Source organism: Castor canadensis, chromosome 16, assembly GCF_047511655.1.
Source record: "Castor canadensis chromosome 16, mCasCan1.hap1v2, whole genome shotgun sequence".
NCBI classification, from domain to species: Eukaryota; Metazoa; Chordata; class Mammalia; order Rodentia; family Castoridae; genus Castor; species Castor canadensis.
Window position 1 is genome coordinate 21,153,177 of NC_133401.1, and position 26,270 is coordinate 21,179,446.

General features: G+C 49.4%; 2 protein-coding genes and 1 long non-coding RNA gene across 4 annotated transcripts in view; 2 read left to right on the plus strand and 1 right to left on the minus strand.

The window, feature by feature from the left end:
• Nucleotides 1-10,960, plus strand: part of Trpm4 (transient receptor potential cation channel subfamily M member 4) — a 29,963-nt gene extending 19,003 nt beyond the window's left edge. For both annotated transcript variants that reach the window (XM_074057933.1, XM_074057935.1), the window contains 8 exons: nucleotides 3,236-3,368; nucleotides 3,576-3,750; nucleotides 4,077-4,254; nucleotides 7,561-7,754; nucleotides 7,958-8,090; nucleotides 8,262-8,334; nucleotides 8,427-8,532; nucleotides 8,749-10,960. In XM_074057933.1, coding sequence (XP_073914034.1) covers nucleotides 3,236-3,368; nucleotides 3,576-3,750; nucleotides 4,077-4,254; nucleotides 7,561-7,754; nucleotides 7,958-8,090; nucleotides 8,262-8,334; nucleotides 8,427-8,532; nucleotides 8,749-8,753 — 997 coding nt within the window. In that variant the 3' untranslated portion in view covers nucleotides 8,754-10,960. The remainder of the gene's footprint in view (nucleotides 1-3,235; nucleotides 3,369-3,575; nucleotides 3,751-4,076; nucleotides 4,255-7,560; nucleotides 7,755-7,957; nucleotides 8,091-8,261; nucleotides 8,335-8,426; nucleotides 8,533-8,748) is intronic.
• A 1,856-nt stretch (nucleotides 10,961-12,816) lies between these two features.
• Nucleotides 12,817-18,766, plus strand: LOC141418053 (uncharacterized). Its single transcript, XR_012442685.1, has 3 exons — nucleotides 12,817-13,078; nucleotides 13,445-13,638; nucleotides 18,631-18,766. It is a non-coding gene; the product is annotated as an uncharacterized lncRNA (long non-coding RNA).
• LOC109683877 (orphan sodium- and chloride-dependent neurotransmitter transporter NTT5) overlaps nucleotides 18,231-26,270 on the minus strand; it is an 87,075-nt gene continuing 79,035 nt past the window's right edge. Inside the window, 10 exon segments of the mRNA XM_074057945.1 lie at nucleotides 18,231-19,214; nucleotides 19,411-19,576; nucleotides 19,947-20,106; nucleotides 20,240-20,441; nucleotides 20,760-20,946; nucleotides 22,902-23,143; nucleotides 23,341-23,451; nucleotides 24,571-24,779; nucleotides 24,874-25,254; nucleotides 25,426-25,683. Of these exon segments, the coding sequence (XP_073914046.1) occupies nucleotides 18,813-19,214; nucleotides 19,411-19,576; nucleotides 19,947-20,106; nucleotides 20,240-20,441; nucleotides 20,760-20,946; nucleotides 22,902-23,143; nucleotides 23,341-23,451; nucleotides 24,571-24,779; nucleotides 24,874-25,254; nucleotides 25,426-25,683 (2,318 nt within the window). The 3' untranslated portion in view covers nucleotides 18,231-18,812.

Consider the following 26,270-nt stretch of genomic DNA (forward strand, 5'->3'; position numbering starts at 1 on the left):
GTTTCTTTTTTATTTCTCATAAAAAAACAAGGTGTGCAGAATTTTCCTCAGACATTTTCAATGGCTTGTTAGTTCATGTCTTCTGTAGTTTTCTGATCATTCCGTGTGGTTTCCGAAGGAAGGGCAAAGGGCAGCTCAAAGTGTCCTTAAGAATAAACCTATGTCTTTGGGCCTTGGTACTTGCTGTTCCCTTTTGGGAAATGCTTTTCTCTTCTCTCCTTTGCCAGGTCAACTTCTCTACTTCCTTTAGACTTTGGCTCACTGTCCCCTTCTTGGGAAACTTTCCTGTCCTCCCCAGACTCTGGGTCTCTCCTTTCTGTTTCTCTGAGATCCCCCAAATGGGGCTTTGGTCATGGAGTGTGCCATCTTTCTCTTCAGCAAGACACGAACTCCAACATCTTTGTTATCTTCCAGTCACTTAAATCTTGTAGTATTACCAAAGAAATGCAGAAATGTATCTTCATTGTACAAAATTAAACAAATGAATAAGGACATAGAACAGAGACCAAAAAGTTTCCAACACTGTTGCATATTTCTGACTTTCTCAGCAGTTACCTCCATTAATAGTTTGGGGCAGATATTGATGGTTCTTTTTTCTATTCATTTACATGGAGCTATGCCCACCATTCTTTCTATACAAATGACATGATATCTTATGTAGTCTTCTGGCAACTTTTTGTTTTTCTCTACAGTATGTCCTGAAATTCTTTCTATGTGAGTATTTGTGAATATACCTCATCCTTGGAACATGCCACATCAGATCTTTGTTGCCTAAAGATCGCACAAGACAGATTCCTCTTGGCCCAGAATTTAATGAATGAATTCTCTTTTCATAAAGTAGTAAGGCAAAAGTTCTGAAGTTCAAGAGATAGAAGTCAGCCCAGAGAATTTTTCTACAGTCTCTTTCCTTTTTTTACTTAAGAAAGTATGAAGTTATAATCAGGTATTAACTGCTTTGTGTTTTACCGCGTAAGCCACGCTGCCAGCCCTTTTGACTCTGCTTATTTTTGAGATAGGGCTCTGCTTTTTGCCTAGGCCACCCTGGAGTGCAATTCTCGATTTTATGTTTCCTTGGGTAGCGGGGATAACAGGTGAATGCCACCACAACAAACTATTTGTTGAGATGGGGTCTTATGACCTTTTTGCCCAGGCTGGCCTCAAACAGTTTTCCTGCTGATCTTCACCTCCCACGTAGCTAGGATTATAGAAATGAGCCACCAGTGTGCCTGGATCCCTTTCTTTCTTTTCTTTTTCCTTTCTTTCCTTTCCTTCCTTCTTTCCCTCCCTCCCTCCTTCCTTCTACTGTCTTTCTCGTTCACCACCCCCCTCTCTCTTGTCCAGTCTCCTTTCTCTCCTTTCTCTTTCCTTGAGTCTGAGCTGTTAGGAAGCCTCTCCTTTTGGGGACAGCAGATAAAGAGCATGGAGGCTATTCGTTTACAAGGGAAACCAACACTCCTTTTTAAAGTCTGGAAGGAGCTGGGCATGGTGGCGTCTGTAACCCCAGAACTCAGGAGACTGAGGCAGGAGAGTTCAAAGTCCAGGGTTGGCTGAGCTACATAGCAAGATGTCTCAAAAAAACAAAAAACAAAACAAAACAAAAACCTGAATGGTTGACAGTGATGACTCCCTACTGAAGCTTTTCTCAGGGGGCACACTGAGAGGCAGGCTTCCTCTGAGCTATGTTAGGATGATACAGAATAGCCTGGCATGAATAATTTATCCAAACAGAGAGTGAGATAAGAGAGTTTGCAGGAAGACTAATGTTTCTGTTTATCCCTTGTTGGATTTTGTATAAAGTGTCCTTTGAGATGAAAGGACTAAAGACAGTGCTTCTGTGTTTCCATGCTGTAGGAGTGCCAGCAATTTTGGACATTTTTTCAAGTCCAGCACTTTGCAGGTGATAGAAGAATCATTGTATGGGAGGAAAAGGTCCTGGTTTGCAAGGGAGAAATGTCCAGTCACCTCCAGAACTGAATGGATGACTCATCCTTTATTTTACCATTCCCCTCTGGATGGACAGTTAGGTTATTTCTAGTTTTTTCTTTCTTTTTCTTACATCCCTGAAGTGCAGCTAGTACATCAAAGGGCACTTACATTCTTCTTTTTTTTTTTTCCTGCGGTGCTGGGGATGGAACTCAGGGCCTTGTGCATGCCAGATAAGGGCGCTTTTCTGCTGAGCTCCATCCCCAGTCCCAGGGCACCTACATTCTTGACACGGATAGATGTCCTTTTAAATGGCTTCACCCACCTGGCCTCCATTGGCTCATGCCTGTAATCCTAGCTACTTGGGAGACTGCAGTCAGAAGGATCTTGGTTTGAGACCAGCCTGGGTGGAGTTCTCAAAACCCCATCCTCAAAATAACCAGAATAAAATGGACTGGAGGTGTGGCTCAAGCTGTAGAGCACCTGCTTTGCAACTGGGAGGCCCTCAGTTTAAACCCCAGTCCCACCAAAAAAAGCTTCACCCATTTATCTGCTTGACCTTTGCCAGTGTGTAAGAGAGCACTCCCTCTAGGACATGCTAGGCAATACCTGACCCTAGGTCATGCTAGGCAATACCTGAGACTAGGTCTCTATGTATCCCAGACTGGCCTCTAATTCACATCCTCCTGCCTCAGCTTCTGAGTGCTGGGATTACAGATGTGCCCCATCACACCCAGCTACACTAGGTTTAATATTTCCAAAGTTTTAAGTGCAAAATAGGGACTAATTTTCCTTTTCATTGTAGGAACTGCTGATGTTCTTGAAGTTCTCCTTGAACTATCTGTCGTCCTTCATCCCTTTCCTTAATCGGAACAGGTTGTTGGTCTTTCTTTACTGGTTTGCAGGATCTCTGCATTTTGTCTTTCATTGATCGGGCAAATATTCTGGCGATTTTTCTTTTCTTTATCTTTATTTTTGTGATGCTGGGAATGAAACCCAGGACTTCACTCCTGCCAGGCAAACGGTCTACCACTGAGCCACAGCTCCAGCCCTTCAGGCAGTTTTGATTTTTATGGAATTTTCCAGCTTTTTTGCTAAGCCATCGGCATTCATCCTTTTTTCATGAGCACAGGTGCCCTGATCGCCAGCGAGGCACTGAGTCAATTGGAGCAGACCCCTGGGGAGTGAGAGGGTCCCGGTCCTGCCCCGTGCAGGCCTCGGCTTCATCTGATGCAAGGTGTTGGGGAGACTCCGGTGTTCCCTGGCATCCTGTGACCCCAGAGTGACCCCTGCCATGTCTCCCCACCCCCAGGTTGACTCCGGGCCTGTACGACCTGGGCCGCACTGTCCTCTGCCTCGACTTCATGATCTTCACCCTGCGGCTGCTGCACATCTTCACGGTGAACAAACAGCTCGGACCCAAGATCGTCATTGTCAGCAAGATGGTGAGGTGGCGCCCAGGGAAGGGAGGGGCCGGAGAGGGGCGGGGTCAGGCGAGGCAGGCGGAGTCAGAGGGTGGAGGGGTGTGGCCAGAGGAGGGGAGGCGGGGCTCTGGAAGGAATGACGGAAGGGCGTGCCTTTGGGGATGGATGGGAGGGGCCAGAAGAAGGGAGGGCGGGGCCAGACTCAGCCACATGTTCCTTCGTCTGCAGATGAAGGACGTGTTCTTCTTCCTCTTCTTCCTTGGGGTGTGGCTGGTTGCCTACGGGGTGGCCACAGAGGGGCTCCTGAGGCCCCAGGACCGTGACCTCCCGAATATCCTGCGTCGAGTCTTCTACCGGCCCTATCTGCAGATCTTTGGACAGATTCCCCAGGAGGACATGGACGGTAGGGAGGGGTGACAGGTGGCGCACCCCTTCTGAGTTTCTGTCCCCCTTCTCTCAGGTTCTCTGTCCCTCTTGGGTCTCTGCCCCCCTATCTCTGGGTCACAGTCTCCCCCTCTTTCTGGGTTACTGTCCCCCTCTCTGGGTCTCTGTCTCCTTTCTCTGGGTCACTGCCCCCACCCATCTGGGGTCTTTGTTCTCTCCCTTGGTCATTGTCCCCCTCTCCGGGTCTCTGTCCCCCTGCCTCTGGGTCTCTCCCTCTCCTTCCCCCACCCCTGTAGTCCATCCTCCTGGGCATCTGCCCCCTTCTGAGTGTCCCTCCCTCCTCAGTGGCCTTCATGGAACACATGAACTGCTCCTCGGAGCAGGGAGCATGGGCGCGCCCGTCGGGGGCCAGCGCGGGCTCCTGCGTGTCCCTGTATGCCAACTGGCTGGTGGTGCTGCTCCTCGTGGTCTTCCTGCTGGTGGCCAACATCCTGCTGCTTAATTTGCTCATTGCCATGTTCAGGTGAGGCCACTGCTCCTGGGTCTGCCCTTGACCCCATTGTGACTCTTGACCCCAGTCTACTCAGTCTACTCAATTCCGTGTTCTGACTCAACTCTAAGGCTGGCTTGTCCCTAAACCTGGCCAGTCACTGCTTCTTACCTGACTTTGGACTCTTATGCTGTCCTCAGCCCAGGCCACACTTTGTTGGTTTATGGTGGTTAAGTATACCTCATAGAACATGGGCCATTTTTAATAGTCCTAAATGTAAGAATTCAGTGACATTAATTACATTCAAGACATTCTGCAACCACCACCACTATTTCCAAAATGTTTTCATTAACCAGAAAGTGGGTGCCATTTTTCCTTTTGTTTCAGCCTTTGGTAGCCTTGAATCTGTTTTCTATCTGGGACTCATGATCCTCCTGTCTCAGCCTCCCAAAAGCTGGGATTACAGATGTGCACTACCATGCCCAGCTACAGCTTGGCCTATTCTAGATGTTTCATGTGAGCAGAATTATTTGTCTGGCTCATCTCACTCAGCACTGTGTTTTCAAGGTTACATCCATGCTCTAGCATGTGTCAGTGCTTTGTTCCTTTTTGTAGCTAATATCCCATTGTGTGGACACACACACTGTTTAGCTATTCACCTGTGTGAGAATTTGGGTTGTTTTCACTTGCTGTGAATCATGCAAAAGCAAACACTGGCAAGAGAGTATCAGTTGGAGCCCCTGATTTGGCTTCTCTTCTTTTTATTGGGGTGGAGGGGTGGGCAGGGGCTGGTTAGAGACAGGGTCTTGCTGGGTAGCCTACGATGTCCTCAAACTTGCAATTATCTTCCATCAGTTTCCTGTTCTGGGATTACAGTCATGCCCCACCATACCTGACCCTGTTTTACGTTCTTTTGAGTGTACATCTAGAAGTGGAATTGTTGGATCATGTTGTAATTCAATGTTTAGCTTTTTGAAGAATCTCCAAGTTGTTTTTCATAGCAGTTGTAAATTGTCACTGTCATTTTCCATCCCTAACAGCAGAGTACAAAGTTTCTAGTTTCTCTGCATCCTTGCCAACACTTGTAATTTTCCTTTTTTAAAAATTATTGGTGGTCTAGTGTCATATCACTGTGGTTTTGATCTGTATTTCCTTAATGACTTGACGTTGAGTCTCTTTCTACCAGCTTGTTGGCCAGTTATACTTGTTTGGCTTTGGCCTTTGACCTTTGTTTTTTGGTGGTACTGGGATTTGAACTCAGGGCCTTATGCTTGCTAAGCAGGTACTCTACCATTTGAGCAGCAGCCCTAGCCTTTTTCTCTTTAGTTATTTTTCAGGTAGGGTCTTTTGTTTTATTGCCTGAACCAGTCTAGACCATGATCCTTCAACCTAGAGCCTCCTGCACAGCTGGGATGACAGGATTGCACTATCATACCTGGCTTATTGGTTGAGATGGAGTCTATTGACCTTTCTGTCTGGCTGGCCTCAAACCTCCATCCTCCCAATCTCTGCCTCCTGAGTAGCTAGGATTACAGGCGAGAGGCACTATGCCCAGCTTGTTTTGTAATTTTCAGTGTGCAAGTTTTTCCTCTTCTTGGTGAAGTTTTCTCTTCGGTGCTTTGTTTGTTTGTTTATTTATTCAGATGCTATATTTAATGGAATTGTTTTCTTCATTTCCATTTCTGATTGTTCCTTGCAGGTGTATAAAAACACAACTGGTTTTTGTGTGTTGAACTTGTACCTTGCACCTTGGCAGGATTCATTCATTTGCTCTAGTCACTTTCTTTGAGTTCTCTGGGGTTTCCTCTGTACAGTGGTGTATGCCTTCATGATGGGGACATGTTCTGATGTTCTGTTGGGCAGTTTCATCATTGTGTGAATGTCAGAGAGAGGAGTAAACTTACACAAACCACAAACTCAGATGACTGTGCCATCACTAGATATAATCTTGTGTGGCCACCATCACATATGAGATTGGTCCATGACCAAAATGATTTTATACAAAGCATGACTGTCATCTCAATAGAAAGACATTTGCTTCTTTTCCTTGCTTAATTATTCCAGTCAAAACTTCCAGGACAACATTGAATAGCAGTGATCAGAGCAGACACCATCTCTTCTCCTCATCTTTTTTTTTTTTTTTTTTTTGTGGTGGTGCTGGGGTTTGAACTCAGGGCCTCACACTTGCTAGGCAGGTGCTCTATCTCTTGAGCCACTCCACCAGCCCTCTTCGTCCTGATATTGGGAAAAAGTTTCAGTCTTTCAGTCTTCCTTCATTGAGTTATGATGCTGAGTTTTTCAGAAGCCATGTTGAGAAAACTGACTTCTCTCCCTAGTTTTATGAGTTTTTCAGTGCTGTTGAGTTTTGTCAAGTGCCTTCTGCCTTTGTTGGGCAGTATATTGAATAGGTTGGTTTTCATAGATTGAACCATCCTTGCCTTCCTGAGATAAATCCCATTTGGTCATAATGTGTAATCCTTTTAATATGCTGCTGAATTTCATTTGCTAGCTTTTTAATTTTATTTATTTATTTTTTGGTTTTTGAGGATTGAACCATAATTTTCTTCCTTCCTTCCTTCCTTCCTCCCTCTCTCCCTCCCTCCCTCCCTCCTTCCTTCCTTCCCCTTGTACTGGGGTTTGAACTCAGGGCTTCCTGCTTACAAAGCAGGTGCTCTGTTGCTTGAGCCATACCTCCAGTCCATTTTTTTTGGTGGCATTAGAGTTTGAACTCGGCCTCACACTTGCTAAGCAGGCGCTCTTACTGCTTGAGCATCCTGACAGCCCTTTTTATGTGATGTGGTTTTTCAAGATAGGGTCTCAGAAACTGCCCACGTTGGCTTCAAACCACAGTCCTCCTGATCTCTGCCTCCTGAGTAGCTAGGATCACAGGCGTGAGCCACAGGTGCCTGGTGCTCCAGTCCATTTTGCTCTGGTTATTTTGGAGATTGGGATCTCATCTCTAGAGCTATTTGCCCAAGCTGGCCTTGAACCACTTTTAGCCTGCCAAGTAGCTAGGATTACAGGAGTAGCCAGTGGCACCTGGCTATAATCCTTATCTCTGTAAGCATCTGCATTTTCATTTCCTCAAGTGGCTGACTTTGGAGCCCAATTCCAATCCTACCCTAATCCATGGCGCACACTATCTCCTTGACCTCTGATATGACCTTTGACCTTTTTAACCTGCCTTCTAATCTCGCCCTCCAAGAACCTCTGACTTTATTGATCCTGATAGCTGCCTCTGCTTGGACTTCCAATAGATATTATCTGACATGTAACCTTGATCCCTTACTCTTGACCTGGCCTTGCTCTCCTGTGACACTCGACCTCTGGCCTCTACAGCTACACGTTTGGCAAAGTACAAGGCAATAGCGATCTCTATTGGAAGGCACAGCGTTATAGCCTCATCCGGGAATTCCACTCTCGCCCTGCGCTGGCCCCACCCCTCATCATCATCTCCCACGTGCGCCTTCTCATCAGGCGACTGCGGAGGTGTCGCAGGGCCCGTCCTGCCACCCCAGCTGAGGAGCACTTCCGTAAGAACAGCGGGTGGTTAGGATGGACAGGGCCTCGGGAGGTCAGGAGCATTGGGTGGGAGGAGGATGCGCAGAAGAGTTAGTGGGCGTGGCCTAGTGTTGGGGCGGGGCGTGCTGTAGCCACGCCCTGAGTGGGGCCTGGGGAGGAGCTGGGCGTGGCCTGGGGTGGACGGGCCCTTTGATTCCAGAATTCTGCCCAACAGGTGTCATCCTCTCCACGGAAGATGAGAGGAGGCTGATGACGTGGGAGTCAGTGCACAAGGAGAATTTCCTGCTGGCCCGTGCGCGGGACAAGCGGGACAGCGACTCTGAGCGTCTGAAGCGCACGTCTCAGAAGTGAGGGCGGAGCCTGGGCGGGCTTCCGTCAGGAGGGGCGGTCTTGTAACGTCAGGCGGGGAGAGTGGGAGGAGACAGAGTTGGCTTTGCGGAGAGGCGGGGCTGTGGGCGGGGCTTCTGGAGTGGGCGGGGCTGCGGGCGGTGGCCCCGCCTGAAAGCCTGTCTCGGTAGGGTGGACACAGCACTGAAGCAGCTGGGGCAGATCCGCGAGTATGACCGGCGTCTGAGGGGGCTGGAGCGAGAGGTGAGGCCTTGGGGCTTGCCTGGGGGACTGTGGCAGGGACGGGCGACAGTGGGATTCTTCTTGTCTGTCTTGATGTCCCTCCTGCTCCCCAGGTCCAGCACTGTACTCGCGTCCTGGGTTGGGTGGCCGAGGCCCTGAGCCGATCTGCCTTGCTGCCCCCAGGAGGCCCGCCACCCCCAACACCGCCTGGGCCCAAAGGTCAGTGTGTGGGACCTGTCAGTGCCACCCGCCTCCATTCCTGCACTTTCGTGTGTTTTTCTATGGCTGCCCTTCCGTTGACCCTGGGTGACTCTCTTGGTCTTCTTTGGGCTTTTTATGCTGCTTTTTCTGTGTTTCTTCTTTTTTTTAGTCTTCCTTTTTTTTTTTTTCCTCTAACCCCTTCCCCAAACCACCTGCTCTCTTCTCTCTCCCCAGACTGAGGGTCGCTGGTGAACTTCAAGGAGCAGTGCCCCCTCCAGGGAGGTTTCCTCCTAGAGTGAGGCCCAGCTAGCCTCAACCTGAGCACCTGGTGGCCTTGTCCCTGACGTGGACCCCATGCTCATGGACTACAGCTGGGTCACCATTGGAACCACCTTCAGAATGTCATCCAGGGGGACCACGACAGGCCCAGCTCCTCCCAGAGCAGCCCCCCTCTGGGCCGGTGGAGTACCAGAACCTGAGCTGTTGCCCTGCTTCAGCAGAGGGAGGCTGGAGGGTTTTTGGGGGTAGAGGGACCACAGACCCTATTCATATCTCCCCACAGTGGGGAAATAAAGCCAGCTCAGATGGGTACTGGATTCTGATTCCTAGGGTCGGTGTCTAGGCCCTCTGGGAGGGTCTGGAGCTAGGCAGGTGGGTTGGGGATCCTTGGTGGATTTACCACTCTATCACAAATACCTGGGGGTCTGCCCTTCTCCAACCCCACTATTTCTGTCTGACGTGGACCCCAGTCCCTCTTGGCTGTATCATTATTAGTTTTTTTTTTTTTTTCGGTGGGACTGGGGTTTGAACTCAGGGCTTTGTGCTTGCAAAGCAAGTGATCTACCACTTGAGCCACACCTCAGCTGCACTGTGTTGATGACTGTCACTTTAGGAGACCATTAGTTTCTACTTTTCCAGTAGCAAAATAAGTGGGTGATAATAAGTGGATTATTTCCTGGAGAGGGGCGGGTGAGAGTTGTGTACATCTGCTTTTGCAAACAGACGATGCAGATTTGAGTAGATAAATGCATATGTGTCTTTAAAAAGTCTAATTAGTGGAAAATTGCAAGCTACGCTTGCACAGAGCTGAGGCAAATATGCATTATTATACATGCAATTTAACTAAATAACCCATAACAAACTAAACCGGTAATGACAAGGCACAAGTGACAGCAATTATTAGTTAAAGAGCAAGAAAACCACCAACAACCAGCACATCCCCAAATTAAAACCAAAACATTTTCCCTCCAAATTGGAGGAATTCCAGCTCTCTGCCTCTTTGGGTACAAAATAGCTTTGAAACATTGCCAAGTGTGACAACCAGACTTGTCCGGGAAGTGCTGACTCAGTTCTCGTCACCCCAAGTTGTAATAATCGTGGCGATGGGGATGGGGCAGCCATTCCTACCAAGGCATGCACAGTACCACCTGAGTGACTGGCACGCGTTAATTCACCAGCCTAAATCAGTGAATCCCCGGATTTCTATATGAGGTAGGCATTGTCTCTACTTTGCCAATGAGGAAACTGAGGCACAGATTGGTTAAGTTGCTTGCATAAAGTCGCAGAATGAGTTTGAATAGAAATTGGGATTCCAGGGGCCTTCGGAATGGACATTGTATTTAGAAATGTCAGAAGCTGAAAAGCCTGGGGGCTGGAGGTGTGGCTCAAGTGGTAGGTTGCCTGATTTGCAAGTGTGAAGTCCTGAGTTCAAACCCCAGTCCCACCAAAAACAAACAAACAAAAAGTGGTAGGTTGCCTGATTTGCAAGTGTGAAGTCCTGAGTTCAAACCCCAGTCCCACCAAAAAAAAAAAAAAAGCTGAAAAGCCACCGCAGTTCAGGCCTGGGTTTAAGCCACTGTCTCAAATTCCAACTCACCTTTGTCTACTGAGCGTTCCCTGAAGGGGGCACTAGAGGGAGCTTGGCGACTGGAGGAGGAAGAAGGCTTGGATCCTTCTTCCTTTGCTTGGGCTACTGAACTTGTCCCTGGGATAAGACTTCATCAGACTGCTACACACATTTCAACCTTTTCTTTGTGGGACTGGGGTTTGAACTCAGGGCTCTGCACTTGCAAAGCAGGCACTGTACCACTTGAGCCATACATCCAGTCCATTTTGTTCTGGTTATTTTGGTAATGGGGATCTCAAGAACTATTTGCCAGGGCTGGTCTCAAACCTCTGTCCTCTGGATCTCAGCCTTCCAAGTAGCTAGGATTAAAAGTGTGAGCCAGTGGTGCCCAGTTCATCAGCATAATGTTTTTAAGGTTTATGTACATTGCATCAAACATCAAAATATCATCCATTTTTATGGCAAAATAATACTCCTTTGTCTGGAAATACCACAGTGTGTTTAATCTACTCCCCTGTTACTGGACATTTGGGTTGTTTCTAACTTTTGAATGTTGTGAGCAATCTTGCTATGAACACTGTACATAGGTTTTTATTTAGACACCTGTTTTCCATTCTGTGGATGTATACCTAAGAGTGCAATGACTGGGTCAAATCTAGGCTTTGCTCTGTGTGTGTGTGTGTGTGTGTGTGTGTGTGTGTGTGTGTGTGTGTGGTACTGGGGTTTGAACTCAGGGCCATTCCACCAGCCTTATTTTTGTGATGGGGTTTTTTGAGATAGGGTCTGTCAAACTGTTTGCCTGGGCTGGCTTTGAACCATCATCCTCCTGATCTCTGCCTCCTGAATAGCTGAAATTACAGGCGTGAGCCACAGCACTTGGCTAGGCTTTGCTGTATGAAGAACTGCCAAAATCTGTTACATGGAGGCTGGACCGTTTTTGCATTCTCACCAGCGATGTATGGGAATTCTAATCTCTCCACCGTAGCACCAGTTTTTTGTAACATTTAGTTTTGTCAGGAAATTGATTTGCAGTACCTAATGATGAGTGACAGTGGGCATCTTTTCATGTATTTTTGGCTATTTGTGCATTTTCTTTGGAAGGAATAGATTTTTTTTCTTGGTACTGGGGTTCGAATTCAGGGCCTTGAACTTGCTAGGCAGATGCCCCACCTCTTGAGCCATGTCCCCAGCCCTTTTTGCTTTAGTTACATGTCAGGTAGTTCTGAAATTTTGGCCTGGGTCTGACCCCAGACCGCAATCCTCCTACTTATGGCTTCCCACATAGCAGAGACTACAGGAGTGTACCACTATACCTGGCTTATAGATTGAGATGGAGTCTTGCTAACATTTTGACTGGGCTGGCCTAAAATCACAATCCTCCTGATTTCCACATCCTGAGTTGCTGATATTATAGATGTGAGCCCTGTGCCCAGCCTAGGAGTGACTTTCTAGTAATGGCCTCTACTGCTTGATTTGCACTGCCTGACGTCTACTCATGGCTGACTATGGGGAGGTGGCCTCGAAGGAAGACAAAACTGAAGGCCCTGCTCTCCAGGTGCCATGGTGAGGACTTCCTGTGGCTACAGAGACATTTACTAGCATAGAGACAACAGCTGACCTGGAAGCTTCACACTCCAGAGGCAGCTCAGCAAGTCACAAAGTTTTTGGATCTTGGAGGCGGCAAATCCCACATACAAAGTTTCACTGAACCACTCTAACAAATGGCCAGACAGATGGCCAGAGCCGAGTGGGAGTCCCTTAGCAAGGATCCTTTTGTGTCCAGCTCTGCACTGGCGTTTCTTGCCTTCTTGCCCTCTCCAGACCCCACAGAATCACAGATGTGCAGACAAGTGGCCCCTGTGAGGCTCTGGAGTCCAGAGGAATTGTTGCTTGTGCTGCTGGCTGGGCGGTGAGTGATCAGATCCATTGTCTCTGACCCAGGAGTCTCGTGTCTCCTGGCACCATCCGTGCGACAGTAACAGGCTGACTCGTAAGCAGAGTAAAATCAAATCCCTGACTTGGTAGTGATGGCAAGGATGAGATTTTGAAAAAGACATGCTTGCTGGAGTAGGAAGGGCGAGGACTTCATGGGTCTGGCTCCATTCCTGCTGGAAGGCAGGGCAGGGCAGGGAGTAAGTGTCCACTGTCCCAGCTGCTAACGGACAGAGTGACTAGAACAAGTAGAGCAGATGGGGCCTGCGTCCCTCCGTCCTTCCAGGCAGGCGGGGGAAGAATTAATTGCTACCATGACCAAGAGGCCCAGGCAGAAGGCATTGTGGCTGTGGTCTCTGAAGCTGAAATCAGTGGTGCCCGAGTCCGAGTGGTGGGTGGACAGGAAACATCAGTGCAGAGCGCGGCCTGCCAGTGCTCCTGGCCCCTGTCACAGCCTGACTTGGACCAGCCCCGCAGCTGAGAGCAGGGGACAAGGTGTGGAGGGCTGGAAGCGGGGGTGGGTGGGAGTTCGTGGCCCATGGACTTGCTGGGTACTGGAAGCCACAGGCCGTGCAGTTCTGGAGCTGATCCTCGAGGGAGGAGCCAAGGGGAGAAAGGCCATTGTCCCCAGCTAGCTGCCCGCGCGGGCTAGCGCCCCCTGGTGGCCGCAGTTGCAGTTCCAGTCCTGCCCCTCCGGGCTGTTCAGTTTCTGCGATGATGGCTTCCACTAGAGATCGGAGACGTCACTGGCATCCAGCCCCCAGCGGCTGCTGCTGTGAATGTCCCGTAAGTATCAGGGACTGTCGCATGGGCGGGCCTCTTCACGTAGTTCACCAGGAACAACTGGCATCCCAGGAGTGAGGAAGGAAACCGCGGCTTTCATGACGGTGGCTGCGGGAGTCGGGCCCTTTCCCAGGGCCGCAGCGCCACCTGCGGGACGCACCGCCAGGCACACGCCTTCCGAGAAGCGGCCGCTGTGCCGCGCTGGATCGAATTCCCTAAAAGGAAATGGCTGACCGTCGAGGACTTTGATTCCCGGCCTCGCATTCCCATTTGAGGGTAGCTCGGAAATGGCTCAATGTAGGTAACGCAGATGGCATGTGCTGCTCTGATCCTCCCTCTCTCTTTCTCTCTCTCTCCCTCCCTCTCCAGGGCCTCGAACTCCTGACCCTCCTGCGTGCTGGGATTACAGTGGTGAACCACCACGCCCGGCTCCATCACCTCCGTTTGCAGGGGATAGCCGGTACATTTTCGGAGAAAACCGTGGCCGCTCCTCCGCCTGCAGCAGTGCAGCGGTCTGGGCCCTGAATTCAGATTCCCTTAGATTACGGTCGCGTTCGGCCATGGTAAGGACAGGCAGTGTCCGCTAGGGGGCAGCCGCCGCCCAAGGCCAGCGCCAGTGCTGGAGCCTGGACGCAGCTGCCGTCCGGGTGTCGGCGGGACTTTCTGCTTTCCTGTGCCCCCCGCGGGCATCTGCACTGATGCATGGGACACTCCCCCTGCCTCACCACATGGCCCACACGCCTTCGTCAGGCCACTTGTCACTTCATATGGCTGTCATCTCCTCTTGGCTGCTTCTTGGACACTAACTGAGCGGGAGGGACGCTGACCTGCTCTGATTTAGGCCATTCTTGGGAGTGATGCACCTTCTCTCCTCTGGGCGGCCTGGCCCCCAAAGGGATCCAGTAGAGGACTCAAACTCAATTTTAGCGTTGAGCCGGTGGCTAACGGCTGTAATCCTAGCTACTCAGAAGGAAGAGATCGGGAGGATTGCGGTTCACGAAGCCAGCCCGGGGAAATAGTTCGAGAGACCCTATCTCGAAAATGCCTAACCCAAAAAAGCATTAGCCGGCTGGCTCAAGCGGTAGAGCACTTGCCTAGCAAGCATGAGGCCCAGTGCCACAAAAAAGACCTTCAAAGCAAAATAACAAAGTCTGGTTTAGTCAGAACTTTCTTGTTGGACTCACATAGCCTAGATCAAGCATCAGCAAGATACGGCTGGTGGGAGAAATCTAGCCCATGACCTGTTTTTTTATGGCCCACAAGCTAAGAAAGGTTTTTTATTTTATAAAGAGTTTTATATATAAAAAAATGAATATGCACCAGAGCCCATATGTCCTGCAAAACCCAAAATATTATCCGGTCCTATGCAGAAAGATCGGGCTGCCTCCTATCTTAGCTGAAACTGCTCAACAAAGAGAATGTAAGGTCATCCAAGTCAAGTTCAAACAAAACTGGGTGGCCTGGCATGCGTGAGGCCCTGGGTTCGATCCCCAGCACTGCAAAAACAAACAAAATCTGGAGTGACTATCTTTCCAGGCTACGTGTGAATACGTTGGGAAGGGGAGCCATGGGGTGTCCACCAGGGAGGGGAGGTGGGCCCATCCATCATCACCCTGGAATTACTGGTAATGACGTGAAAGGTTAGGTCGGTCTAAACGTCTTGTGTAGGTTGTAACGGGCAATGGACTAGCGTCGGAATAACTTACATTTGGCCAAATCTCAGCCCTTTGGAGCATGGTTGAGGTCAACACTCAAGGTCAACCTCATCCTGCTGCTTGAGTCCTGTCAAAAGTAGTCTTAATTAAATGTAGAATGAAGCTGGCGCTGGTGGCTTGTGTCTGTAATCCAAGCTACTCAGGAAACGCAGATCAGGAAGATCACGGTTTGAAGTCAGCCCAGGCAAATAAAAAACACACCACAAAAAAAAAAAAATGCTGGTGGAGTGGGTCAAGGTGTAGGCCCTGAGTTCAAGCCCCAGTACCAAAAAAAAAAAAAAAAAGCAGAATGAAACAAATGGAAGTAAGTGTTTTTGTTGTAGTTTCTGGTGATCTGGTGACCCAGAGTGACTGAAGGAGCACCAGGTGATGCTGGCGTGAAAGTTGCCAGAAGTTAAGAGGAGGTAGGTTTGAGATGGGCATTGTCCTCTCCAGGTGTCTTGCAGCTGTGTTGTGACAGTGGGGCCCTGATGGCTCCTTCCTCAGCATTGCTTGTGAGAGATGAGGCAAGTCTCTGTTCCCAGTCCCTGGGCTGAGACTCCAACAGAGCGAGAGAGAGCGAGAGAGAGCTGGCTGCTCACCCACTGGAGGTAGAGCCCGTCTTGCCGCCTGCATCACCCAGCTGCTGGCGCAGAGGGGACGTGGCTCGAGTGGTGTTCACCTGAGTGAAGCAACTCACTTCCAAGCCGATCAATCCAGTGACCTCTCGTGCCATCCACCATAATGTCAGTGAGACAGAACATTTCAAGTCTTTGTCACTGAACGACGACACTGGTGTCATCTTGCACCTTGTTGATTATATCTTCTCATGTCAGTTGCAATGTTCTTGATTCTTTTGTTCTGAGTCATTTTGGGTTGTGTCCTGGACATTTTGAATTTTAGGTTATGAGGCTTTGGGCCTTGTTAACTCTTGCGCTGAGTTTTGTTTTGACAGGTCAATGGTATGGTTTGGTCAGGCCCCAGGCTCTGAGCAGCCTGTGTGGGTTGTGGTTTCAAAGTCAGGTCTGATTTCAGGTCAGTGCTTTTTTTTTTTTTTTTTTTTTTTTGCAGTGCTGGGATTTGAACTCACCTACACCTTGAGCCACTCCACCAGCCCTTTTTTTGTAAAGGGCTTTTTCGGGATAGGGGCTCCCGGAACTATTTGCCTGGGCTGGCTTTGAATCATGATCCTCCTGATCGCTGGCTCTGAGTAGCTGGGGTTACAGGCGTGAGCCACTGGCACCAGCCTTTTATTTTCTTTCTTTTTTCTTCCTCCTTCCTTCCTTCATCTTTCTTTCTTTCCTTTCCTCCCTCCTTCTCCTCCCTTCCTTCTTTTCTTTTTTCTTTTCTTTTCTTTCTCCCTCCTCCTTCCCGCCCCCTTCCTTCTCCCTCCCTTCTTCCTTCTATTCTTTCTCTTCTCTTCTTTGTCCCCTCTCCTCCTCCCTCTCTTTCCTCCTCTCCGTCCTTCCTCATGCTGCTGATGGAACCCAGGGTACAGCTAGGCAGCTAGGCGAGCTGGGGCTCTGCCACGGTCCTCCCTTTCCCTCCCCCGCACACTGGTGCTTTTCTGATGTTTCTTCCATGTTTCTTCCCACTGGCCAGTCTGGTACCTGGGCAGCACTGATCCCTGAACTGCCTTCTCAGAGCTGTGGCTGCTGCCCCAGCTCAGATCCACACCCATGTGTCTCGGAGCAAGTCCAGGAAATCATAGGAAGCTCTCAGGCTCACTTTCCCGGTCCCCTCCCTCTTCCTGGTACTTTCTGGGTCTTCTTCCCCCTTTGGAGCCTTAGCTGCCCAGTGTGCTGCATGCTTCCTCTGACTGCCTGCATCCGGGGACAAGCACCAGGAGCCGGGAAGGGCGGCATTGCAGAGGCTGAGATGAGAAGAAGCTGGAGGGAAGATAGGGCTGCTTTCTGAGCATTAGGAACTCCTTATTATAATGAGCAGAATCACGTATTTGGCTTATTGAACTTAGTCTTAGGGCAGACTGTGGAAATAGTTTTGAGAAGACTGGGTAAGAAGAAAAGCCGCCGAACGGCACTTTCTTTGCTCAAGAACCCATTTGGAGCCTTATCTGTGTCTTCCTCCCCACCCCTGCCTCTACCCTTGCTCTCGCCAGTGCCCTTGAACTTGAGTGGCACGTGTTGCTGGAAAGACCGAGGCTGGCTAAGGGGGAGGCGGGTCAGGCACATTTCTGGGTCTTTGTGGGACTGGACAGTGGCCTGGTACTCGTCCACGAGGAGTTTGCCAACCATTGCTGGTCTGTGTCTTTCCTGTAGGCCTTTCCACTTTTTTGGTGGGCAGCACTGGGGCTGGAACTCAGGGCCTCACTTGCTAGGCACTCTTACTGTCCAGCCAATGTGCCTGCCCTGTTTTTATATTGGATGTTTTCGAGATAGGGTCTCAGTGAACTATTTGCCTGGGCTGGCTTCGAACTGTGATCCTCCTGATCTCTGCCTCTTGAGTAGCTGGGATTACAGGCATTTTTTTGTCTGTCCCTTTTCTAGTTGTGAATATGCTTAATATTCTTATTTAAATAAATGCATAAGCTGGCACAGTGGCTCAAGTGGTAAAACACCTGCCTTGCAAGCATGAGGCCCTGAGTTCAAACCCCAGAACCACCAAAAAAAAAAAAAATTTATGAACTGATGTTTGGAGGCTCTGAGAAGGAGGCTAACTGCCTTGGTGACTCTCTGGAAAAGTGCATGTGAGGACTGAGCAGATGGAGAAAGATGGAAGGGCAGGTCCAGGCGGAGGGAGCTGCATATGTGCAAAGATCCCAAGCAGGAACTTGCTTATAAGTGTGGCCTGTGGCCTCTGGTGGCTTCCTGTGGCTGCAGTGTGGGGGATGACTGCATAAGAGGTTCAAGAGGAAGCTGAACAGATTGGATGGGGTTACAGTGGAGAAGTTGGGAAGTGGCCCTGGGACATGGGGAACCATGGGAGGGCTGTGAGCAAGAGAGGGACAGAGCGGCCCTGAGTCATTTGCAGGTGGCCTGGAGGAGCGAGACCAGAGGCTCAGGCCGGGTTGCTTGTTCAGGCAGGAGAGGAAGAGGTCTGTGAGAGCACGTGGGGGGAGGAGCTGTGCCAAGGGGCTTTTCTTTTTTTATTCTTTTTTATTTTTATTTATTTACTTTTTTGGTGGTACTGGGGTTTGAACTTAGAGCCTCATGCTAGGCAGGAGCTCTACCACTTGAGCCACTCTGCCAACCGAGGTTTTTCATTTTAAAAATGTTAAATGTAACTTTTTTTTTATGGGACTGGGGTTTGAAATCCGGGCTTGGCACTTGCAAAGCAAGCCCTCTACTGTTTGAGCAACACCTCCAGTCCAATTTTGCTCTGGTTATTTTGGAGATGGGGTCTTGTGAACTATTTTCCCAGGCTGGCCTCAAACCTCGATCCTCCAGATCTCAGCCTCCCAAGTAGCTGGGATTACAGTCATGAGCCACTGGTGCCCAGCATTAAATGTAACTTTTTATTATGGTAAAATTTCAAACACAGACAAAGTAGGAAAACTCATATAAGCAGAATTGCATGGGCTTTCCTAATATTTTGCTTTAACAACAATATCTTGTCACAGACAACGTGTGGCCACAACCTGTGCTTCAGTCCCGTGGACACATTTATTGATCGATCTCATCCCCATTCTGAGGGCATCCCTGAACTGAGCCACACCACTGACTCACTTGGTGGTGGGAGCAGGGGCTGGAGAGAGCACGGTCTCTTTCCAGGTTGGATCCTGGAAAGTTCTGGGACGCCCATTCTGACCACACCAAAATGGTGCCCCATTTCTCAGGAAGAAAGAGGACCCTAGGACCGGCCTGTGAGCAATCAGGTTGATTTCTTCTTCCATCTCTCCAGGGGAGTGGCCTGCTTGGCATGATTGGCACTATTCCAGGAGAAGAAAGAGCTCCTGGGTTGCCTGGGATGTCCCAAGTTGTCACCAGTCATCAGGTGAGTTTTCCCTATGTCCTTCCCGTTCCTTTTTGGCATAACCAGTTGTTCCCGTGGCAGATGGGCACCTATGCAGCCAGCAGCTCTCGCTACTGAGCAGGGTTACCTGGCAGCTGCTTTTTCATGGGATCCCCATACCCCCCACTCTTGTCCACGGCTAAGGAGGATGGCTTCACTTGCTGTGGAGTTGCAGCCTTGTCTGCTGAGTGTGACAGAAGCATGTTGGACCAGGAAGAGTCCTCAATGCTCCTCTTCAGAGTTGGAAGGCCGATCTCCCTTGATAGCATTTTGTTGACATGATCCTGGACAATGACATTGGGTTTCTTTTGGGGCCACTTTAAGGACTTGTGGGGCATCATTTTGGACAGTCGCGTTTCTAAGTGCCACCAGTGGTGCAGCGGGTGGGCCAGGAGCAGCAGTAGAGGAAGGGTGCTGAAGAAGGTGGTCCGCCACAGGACGCTTCTCAGGTAGGGTTGTTTTACTTCCTGGCTCTGGGGGCAGAGAGTGGGCACAGGGTAGGGGGAGAAGGTGTGGGTGGTGGGCTTTCAGTCCATGTGCTATTGGGTGTGGGATTCCCCAGGGGGCTGGGAAACTGTTTAAAGGGAACCAAGGTTTGGAGTCCTGTGGGTGGCACAAGTGACAAGGGATTCCTGGAGTGGATGGATGGCAGGGTGGGGGTTGTCTCACCACACTGCTGTTCCAGGAAATGTAGTAAGGGGCCCCTTTGCGGTAGAGGTGCATAAAGATGAAGCTGAGGAGAGCCAGCAGCCCAGGTGGCGTCACGTAGCTACACAGGAACAGGAAGGTTGGCCACAGCAGGCGGTCCAGCTTGCTAAGCATCTCCTGCCTGAACCTAGGGTAGTCAGGTCATGGATGTCTGGGGCCTGGGGCCCTGACAAGGGTGGGTCTTCTCACCCTTGAATTTCTAACAGGCTCCCAACTCTTAATGGCTTTCAGCCCCTCCCTGGGAGCTGGGCCTCCTCCATGGGAATTTCTTGATCCAGGGGACTGTAACACCCGTCTTCTGCCTTCAGAACAGTCTGTGACTGCTCGTCCCCATAGGACCTGCCCACTGCCCAGGGGTCACCATACTCCTTACCGAACCCCTGCAGCTCTCACATGGACCCCCCCTTCCTGCTGTGGGAGATCAACAAGCTCCTATCTTCCTCATAGGCCCAGAAGGGGGGGTCCATAGCTGGGCAGATCCGGGGCTTGGAAATTACCTCGCAACTCCATAGATCCAGGCCAGAGTCACGTTCTGGGCTATCACAATGATGAGGAGGATCATAGGGACCAGGTAGTCATCAAACAAGGACACTACATAGCTGCCTGAGCGACTGGTGAAGATGAGGCTGCCCAGAAAACCTCCCAAGCAGACGAACACTAAGACAGAGGCAGGTTTGGCTATGCTGAGGGCTCTGGTTGGGCTTGGTTAGGAGGCCACACGAAGCCTGGAGATTTGGGGTGAGTTGGGAGGGGAAGGGCAGGGCTTTTGTTGGGGTAGAATCTGCGGTACCTGGGACCAGCCTGGGGTGCTTCATGAAGAAGGAGGTGGCGTTCTGGAGGGGAAAGGCAATGCTCTCCACGATTCTGATCATGGTGCTCAGCTTCACGATGGCCAAAGTCAGGAAGAAGGTGATGGCCCAGAAAGGGGTGCCAGGGAGCAGCGAGACAGCTTGGGAGAAGGCTGCAAATGCCAGCCCGGAGCCCTCCATGAACTATGTGTGTGGAAGGATGACAGGCTGTGAGGCAGTCGGCTCCAGGATGGGGGGAGGGATGGTAATTGATTACTCTTCTGCCTCAGGCAGAGGAAAGAGGTACGACATGGGGACTGGAGGGCAAAGTGCCAAGTGTTTGGCTTCCCTGGTTTTGTTACCTGGATAAACTTCACCTACTGGGCCTTAGTTTCCTCCTAGGGTTGGTATGAGCAACAACCTAGGAAAGGCTCTGGCCTGCTGTCGTGATTAACACCGTTACCTGCCTCTAAGGAGGCATAGGTGGTCCATGAGGTCGCCCTTCTGCCCCCACAAACACACCTTCTCCTTCTGCTCCATGATGCTGCAGGATGGGGAGAGGTGGATGACCTTGTGCTGCAGATATTTGGGGAGGTGGCTGATCCAGTCCAGGTAGTCCAGAGGGGGCTTGAGCAGGATGCTCTCTGGAGGTTTGGCCTCCTGGGGCAGCACCCCCTTGGCTATCAGCTTTTTCAGACTTGAGACACTCCTGCAGGGGAAGTAGAGGAGACAGAAGAGTGGTGGAGAACAGGCTGGTCCCTCTGCAATCTGCAAATCACAAAAATTGAGGACCAGGGAGAAGAGTTCCTCGAGATGCATGCCACACAGGAACAAGGGCACCTGGACGATGACTGGAAGCTCATGGAGTAGACTTGGGCTGAGTCACACTGATGGGCAGAAAATTTTGTATTCTGGTCTCCCACTCCATTCCTGTGATGAAATCCTAACCCCTCAGAATATTCTCCTTAACCTGTTAATGTAGTGAGTAACATTAATTGGTTAAATTCTGGGATTAAAATACAGTTACTCATAATGTATACTGAATACTGCTGATACTTTGTGAATGATTTTTTTCACTTCTGAAGGATATTATTTTGTAATGTTCTTTTCTTTTCTGTTTTTGGTTTTGGTTTTGAGAAAGAGCCTTTACTATGTAGCCCAGGTTGGTCTCAAACTTGTTATGTCACTTAGGTTGGTCCTGAACTCTGTCCTCTTGCTTCAACTTCCTCAGTATTGGGATTACAGGAGCACACCATTATGATTGGCTACAATTTTCTGAAAATGCTGTTTTCCTGTTTTGATATCGGAGTTACACTGGCTTCAAAAAGGCAGTTAGTGTCCGGATGCTAGTGGCTACAATACATCCAACATATTATTTCAACATATCACCAATATAAAGATGAGTGCCAGGCACCGTTGGCTCACACTTACATACCAGCTACTCAGGAGGCAGAGATCAGGAGGACTGAGGTTCAAGACCAGCTCGGGGAAACAGTTCTCAAGACCCCATCTCGAAAAAAATACCAATACAAAATAGACCGGCAGAGTGGCTCAAATGGTTGAGTGCCTGCCTAGCAAGTTTGAGGCCCTGAGTTCAAACCTCAGTACTGCCAAACAAAACAAAAACAACCCAATAAAATACAAAAATTTTAAAAGGGAGTTGGAAAGTATTTTCCCTTCCTTTATTACTTGAAAGAGTTTTTGTTGGATTGGTGTCCAGTGAGGGGGAAAGAAAAAGAATTTACCAGTGAAGCCATGTAGGCCTAGAATTGTTTTGGTGGGAAGGCTTTAAATTATAAGTTTAATTTTTTTTTTAGTGGTGCTGGGGACTTAACCCAGGACATTATGCTCTGCCTCTTGAGCCATGCCCTTACCCATAAGTTTAACTTTTAAACTCAGAGATAGTGCTGTTTAGATTTTCTGTTTCTTCCTGTGTGGGTCTTGATAACTTGTATCTTTCAAGGAGTTTGTGTACTTCCCCTAAATTGTTGAATTTACTTGCTTAAATTTGACCGTAATATTTAGTTGCTCTTTCAATGTTGATAGTTCTACAGTGATTATCCCTTTTTTATTCCTAATAAAGTTTTGAAATTTCCAACTATATTTGTGGATTTATCTGAAATTCTTTTATCTTTTCTCCTCCTCTTTCTTTTTTCTTTTTCTTTGTACTGGGGATCAAATCCAGGGCCTCATATGTGCCAAGCATGCGCTCTGCCATTCAGCTATACTCCCAGCCCCTATTTGAGTCTCTAAGGTATCAAAACATTAAAATTTAAGCTTCTGGCAGAGTGGCTCAAGTGGTAGAGCACTTGCCTAGCAAGTGTGAGGCCCTGAGTTCAAACTCAAGTACTGCAAAAAACAAAACAAAAACCTCACCAGAATGCTATGATAGCCTCCTTTGTGAGTTAAATAATTGAGTTGGAGATCTTCCTTAATTCTACTTGCAATTTATGGAAATCTGGGGACAGTCACATGTCTGAAACTTTTCTTCTCTCTATGGTAGTGGATATTGGAATTCCCTTTTTAGTTGTTTTCTCTGAGAATAAAAGTGAGGTTGTTGTTGTTAATGGTGAGGGCTTGAGTTAGGAGGGCTGAGGGACTGCAGATTGCCAGGGTCGGGAGGGAGCCCTTTCTTGGTAACTGCAAGACCAAGGTGTTACTCACTTCTCAACGCAGGCGTGGCCACTGGTGGTAGCCCAGAACCCCAGTACTACAAAGATGATGGATGTGGTCAGCACAGAAGTCAACACATTGATCAAGGCCACAAAGGAGGCCATCTTGACACAGTTGTCACCTCTAGTTTTGTAGGAGGAGAAAGTGATGATGGTGCCCATGCCCAGACCCAAGGAATAGAGCACTTGACTTCCTGCCTGATGCCATAGGTCCAGTGAGGATAAGGTAGAGACCTGTGGGATGGGAGTGGGTGAGGGGAGTTTGGGAGTGGGCTCAGAGTGTGGAACCACTAGTGAGTTGGCAGAGGGCAGGCTAGGGTAGAGGACACAGGGAGAAAGGCTGGGGGCAGATGAAAAGGAGGTGTGGAAGAAGACTCAGAAAAGGCCTTGGGAGTTGAGGGAAGGAGAAAGTTTGGAATCCCCAGCCTTACCTCTGTGGTCACCAGACGTTTGAGGCTGGCACCTGCACCTTCCAAGAAAAGACTCCGAATGAAGAGGCAGAAGAGGAGGATGTAGGGGAGGAATATCAAGAAAGTCAGGATCTGGCCAGGTGGGTCAGGATGAAACCAGTCATTCAGGAGAAGTGGAAAGGAGGGAAGACAGAGGCAAACATTAGCAGGAGACCAGGTCAGTGAAATAGAACCAGGAGGTGGGCGGTAGAAAGGTGGCCTGGAGGAATAAGGGGGTGCTATGGGAAGATACTTCCAAGGGACAATATTGTTTATTGTCAACAAGCTGCCCAGAGGTGGGGGGTAAGACTCCACATAGAGAAGGCTTTTAAAAGCTGGGGCAGTTGGACATTGATCTTGGATTAATGATCCATGTGTGAGATTAGGGACAATAGTGGTAAAAGAAGAGGAGCCATTGGGACTGAAGACTGTGGATGAACCTCAGAGGTGAAGGGAGAGGCAAAGAAACTGAGGTAAGACTTTGGGTGAAAGTAGCATGGTCACTATGGATTTCTAAGGTTTCACTCTGGGACCACTTCCTCTCATTGTGCTCCACTAAAGCCACAGTGGCACCCACATCTACAGGAGTACTTTATTTTAGAGGTAGTGAGGAGATGGCATGTTGAGCCTCCAGGGATGTGTGAGGTGAAGACTGACTGTTTGCACTGATGCAGGGACCAGAAGATGAGGACAGAAGTAACCAAAACACACTGAGATCACTTTTCTGTGTACAGGGACTGATTCAGATGTCAGGACAGTGGATTAACAGAAAATACTCTGGAAAGGAAGTGGTGCCAAACAGCTAGTTGAGGGTTAATCTGAACTGTCAAAGCAGAGGTTGGGGCTCAGGGGTGAGCCATGGTCTGTGTGAAAGGTCTACAGGTGTCTGCAGCAGTGATGTAGGTGTGAGGGATGGCAGACAGGAAGCTGGGCCAGTACAAGATGTCCCTTCATGCTGTTGATGGGAAACAGCAGTTCTTTGTGAGAGAGGAGCTGCGGACACAGCTCCTTGAGGAGAATACAGCCTTATCTTTGGGACCCCTGCTAGAGATCCTGGTGGCTACATTTGATTTTGTCCTCCAGGCAGGTGGGGGAGCCATGGGAATTGGAAAAGATCAGTCAACAGGAAAGAGGTAGACTGTGTGGAGGCGAGAAGCCCGGGGATCTTTGGAAAGATGAAGAGGTAGTGGAGCCATAGGTCAGGGGGCTTACAGACATTGAAGTCTTTATCCCTGCTATCATGATTAAGAAGAGGAAGATCCAGACTGCGAAGAGGCCTAGGGTGAGGTGTAGAACGGGGACCTCAATCCCATCTTCAATGTGGTCTGAGACTTGCAGGGTGGTGTGATACCAGAAGTACTGGTGGGGCACAGTCCAAAGGCAAGAGAAGTCTGGGGGAAATCCAGGCACTTAGCTACCACCTCATGTGGTGCCTGTCCATTCTTCGCTTCCTCCCTTGAGCTCCTCCCCTGACCCAATGCCTCCCCCCGCCCACCCCCATCCCCCTCTCCTCACCAGTAACACTGATGTTCTTCACCATTGGGCAATGGTCCCAGGGGAGGGGGTGATTGAAGGAGTTGCACAGATAGAAGAGGCTCCAGGAGATGATGACACTGTTACACAAGCTCACCAAGATGCTTACCTGAGGGCGAACATGGTGGGCCGAAGAGGTGGGGAGGGTGGAGACACAGGACCATGGGGGTGAACAGGGAGCCTCTTGGCTGGAGTTCTCATTTACCAGTATGTTAGCGTAGCCCAAACCACCTAGCCAGGAGACGAGCTGCTTCCAGACTCGGATATTGTCCACCTGCAGCCAGTGGCCTATGACCACCTCCATGTACATGAGGGGAATCCCCAGCAAGAGCAGCATGACGAAGTATACCAGGATAAAGGGGCCTGAGGAGGGGAGCCAGGGGCTCTGCTCAGGCAGCTGCAGTCCTGCCCCTTCCCCTCTCCTCTAGGGAGCATCACGCTCAACTTCAGCTCCCTTCTCCCCAGGACCCAGGAATCTATGCTCTCAGTCTTTAAACTTCTTCCTCAAATCAGGCCTCAGGCCCCTGGCCTTACCTCCTCCATTCCGGTGACATAGGTAAGGAAAACGCCATATACTGTCCAGCCAAACAGAGAAGGCCACCTGGATCAAGATGTTCTCAGTGGTTTTAGTATTCAGGATGTTGTTTGTCATCTTGGCGGCACAAATCTTGGCCTTGAAGCTCCAATTCCTTGAATTGGCAGTGTGGAGTTTCCTGGTGGACTCTTCCTCTGTCTCATCAGAGAAGTCCTGAAAGGATTCCATGGCGTTCGTCCTAACAGCCCTGCTAACACCTGAGGGAGGGGTCACCAAGAACAGTACACTTTAAGGGACAGGTCTCAGACACTAGAGTATAAAATTTCCTTAGAAGGGTTTAAGAGAAATGAAGGCCAGAGTTTAAATTTTGTACCTTCTCCCCAGGAGGGTTTTTGTTTGCTTGCTTGTTTGTTTTGCAATGTTGGGGATGGAAACTATGGCTTTGCACATGCTAGGCAAGCACTTCACCACTGAGCTGCACTCCCAGCCTTCTCCGTGAATTATTAACAAGCAAATAATTGTATCCCTCTGAGACTCAATTTCTTCTCATCTTACAAGCAGAGATTAATTTCAAAATTCTTAACGACTGCTATGGTATGGTCCCTGGCCAGTCAGAATGGATGGCAGCCATGGACACTGGAGTAGCATCTAACATCAGTCCAGTCTGAGATAGACTTACAAGTAACATAATGGATACTGAGTACCAAGGACACAGAAAAGACTGGAGATGCTCAGGTTTCTTCCCTTTTTCCTTCTGATCCACTTAGAAACTTTTAGGCTCAACTAATGCATAGACTTCTGGGCCAGTGCCTCCAAAACCTGGCTGCCCACGAGTCATTTGAGA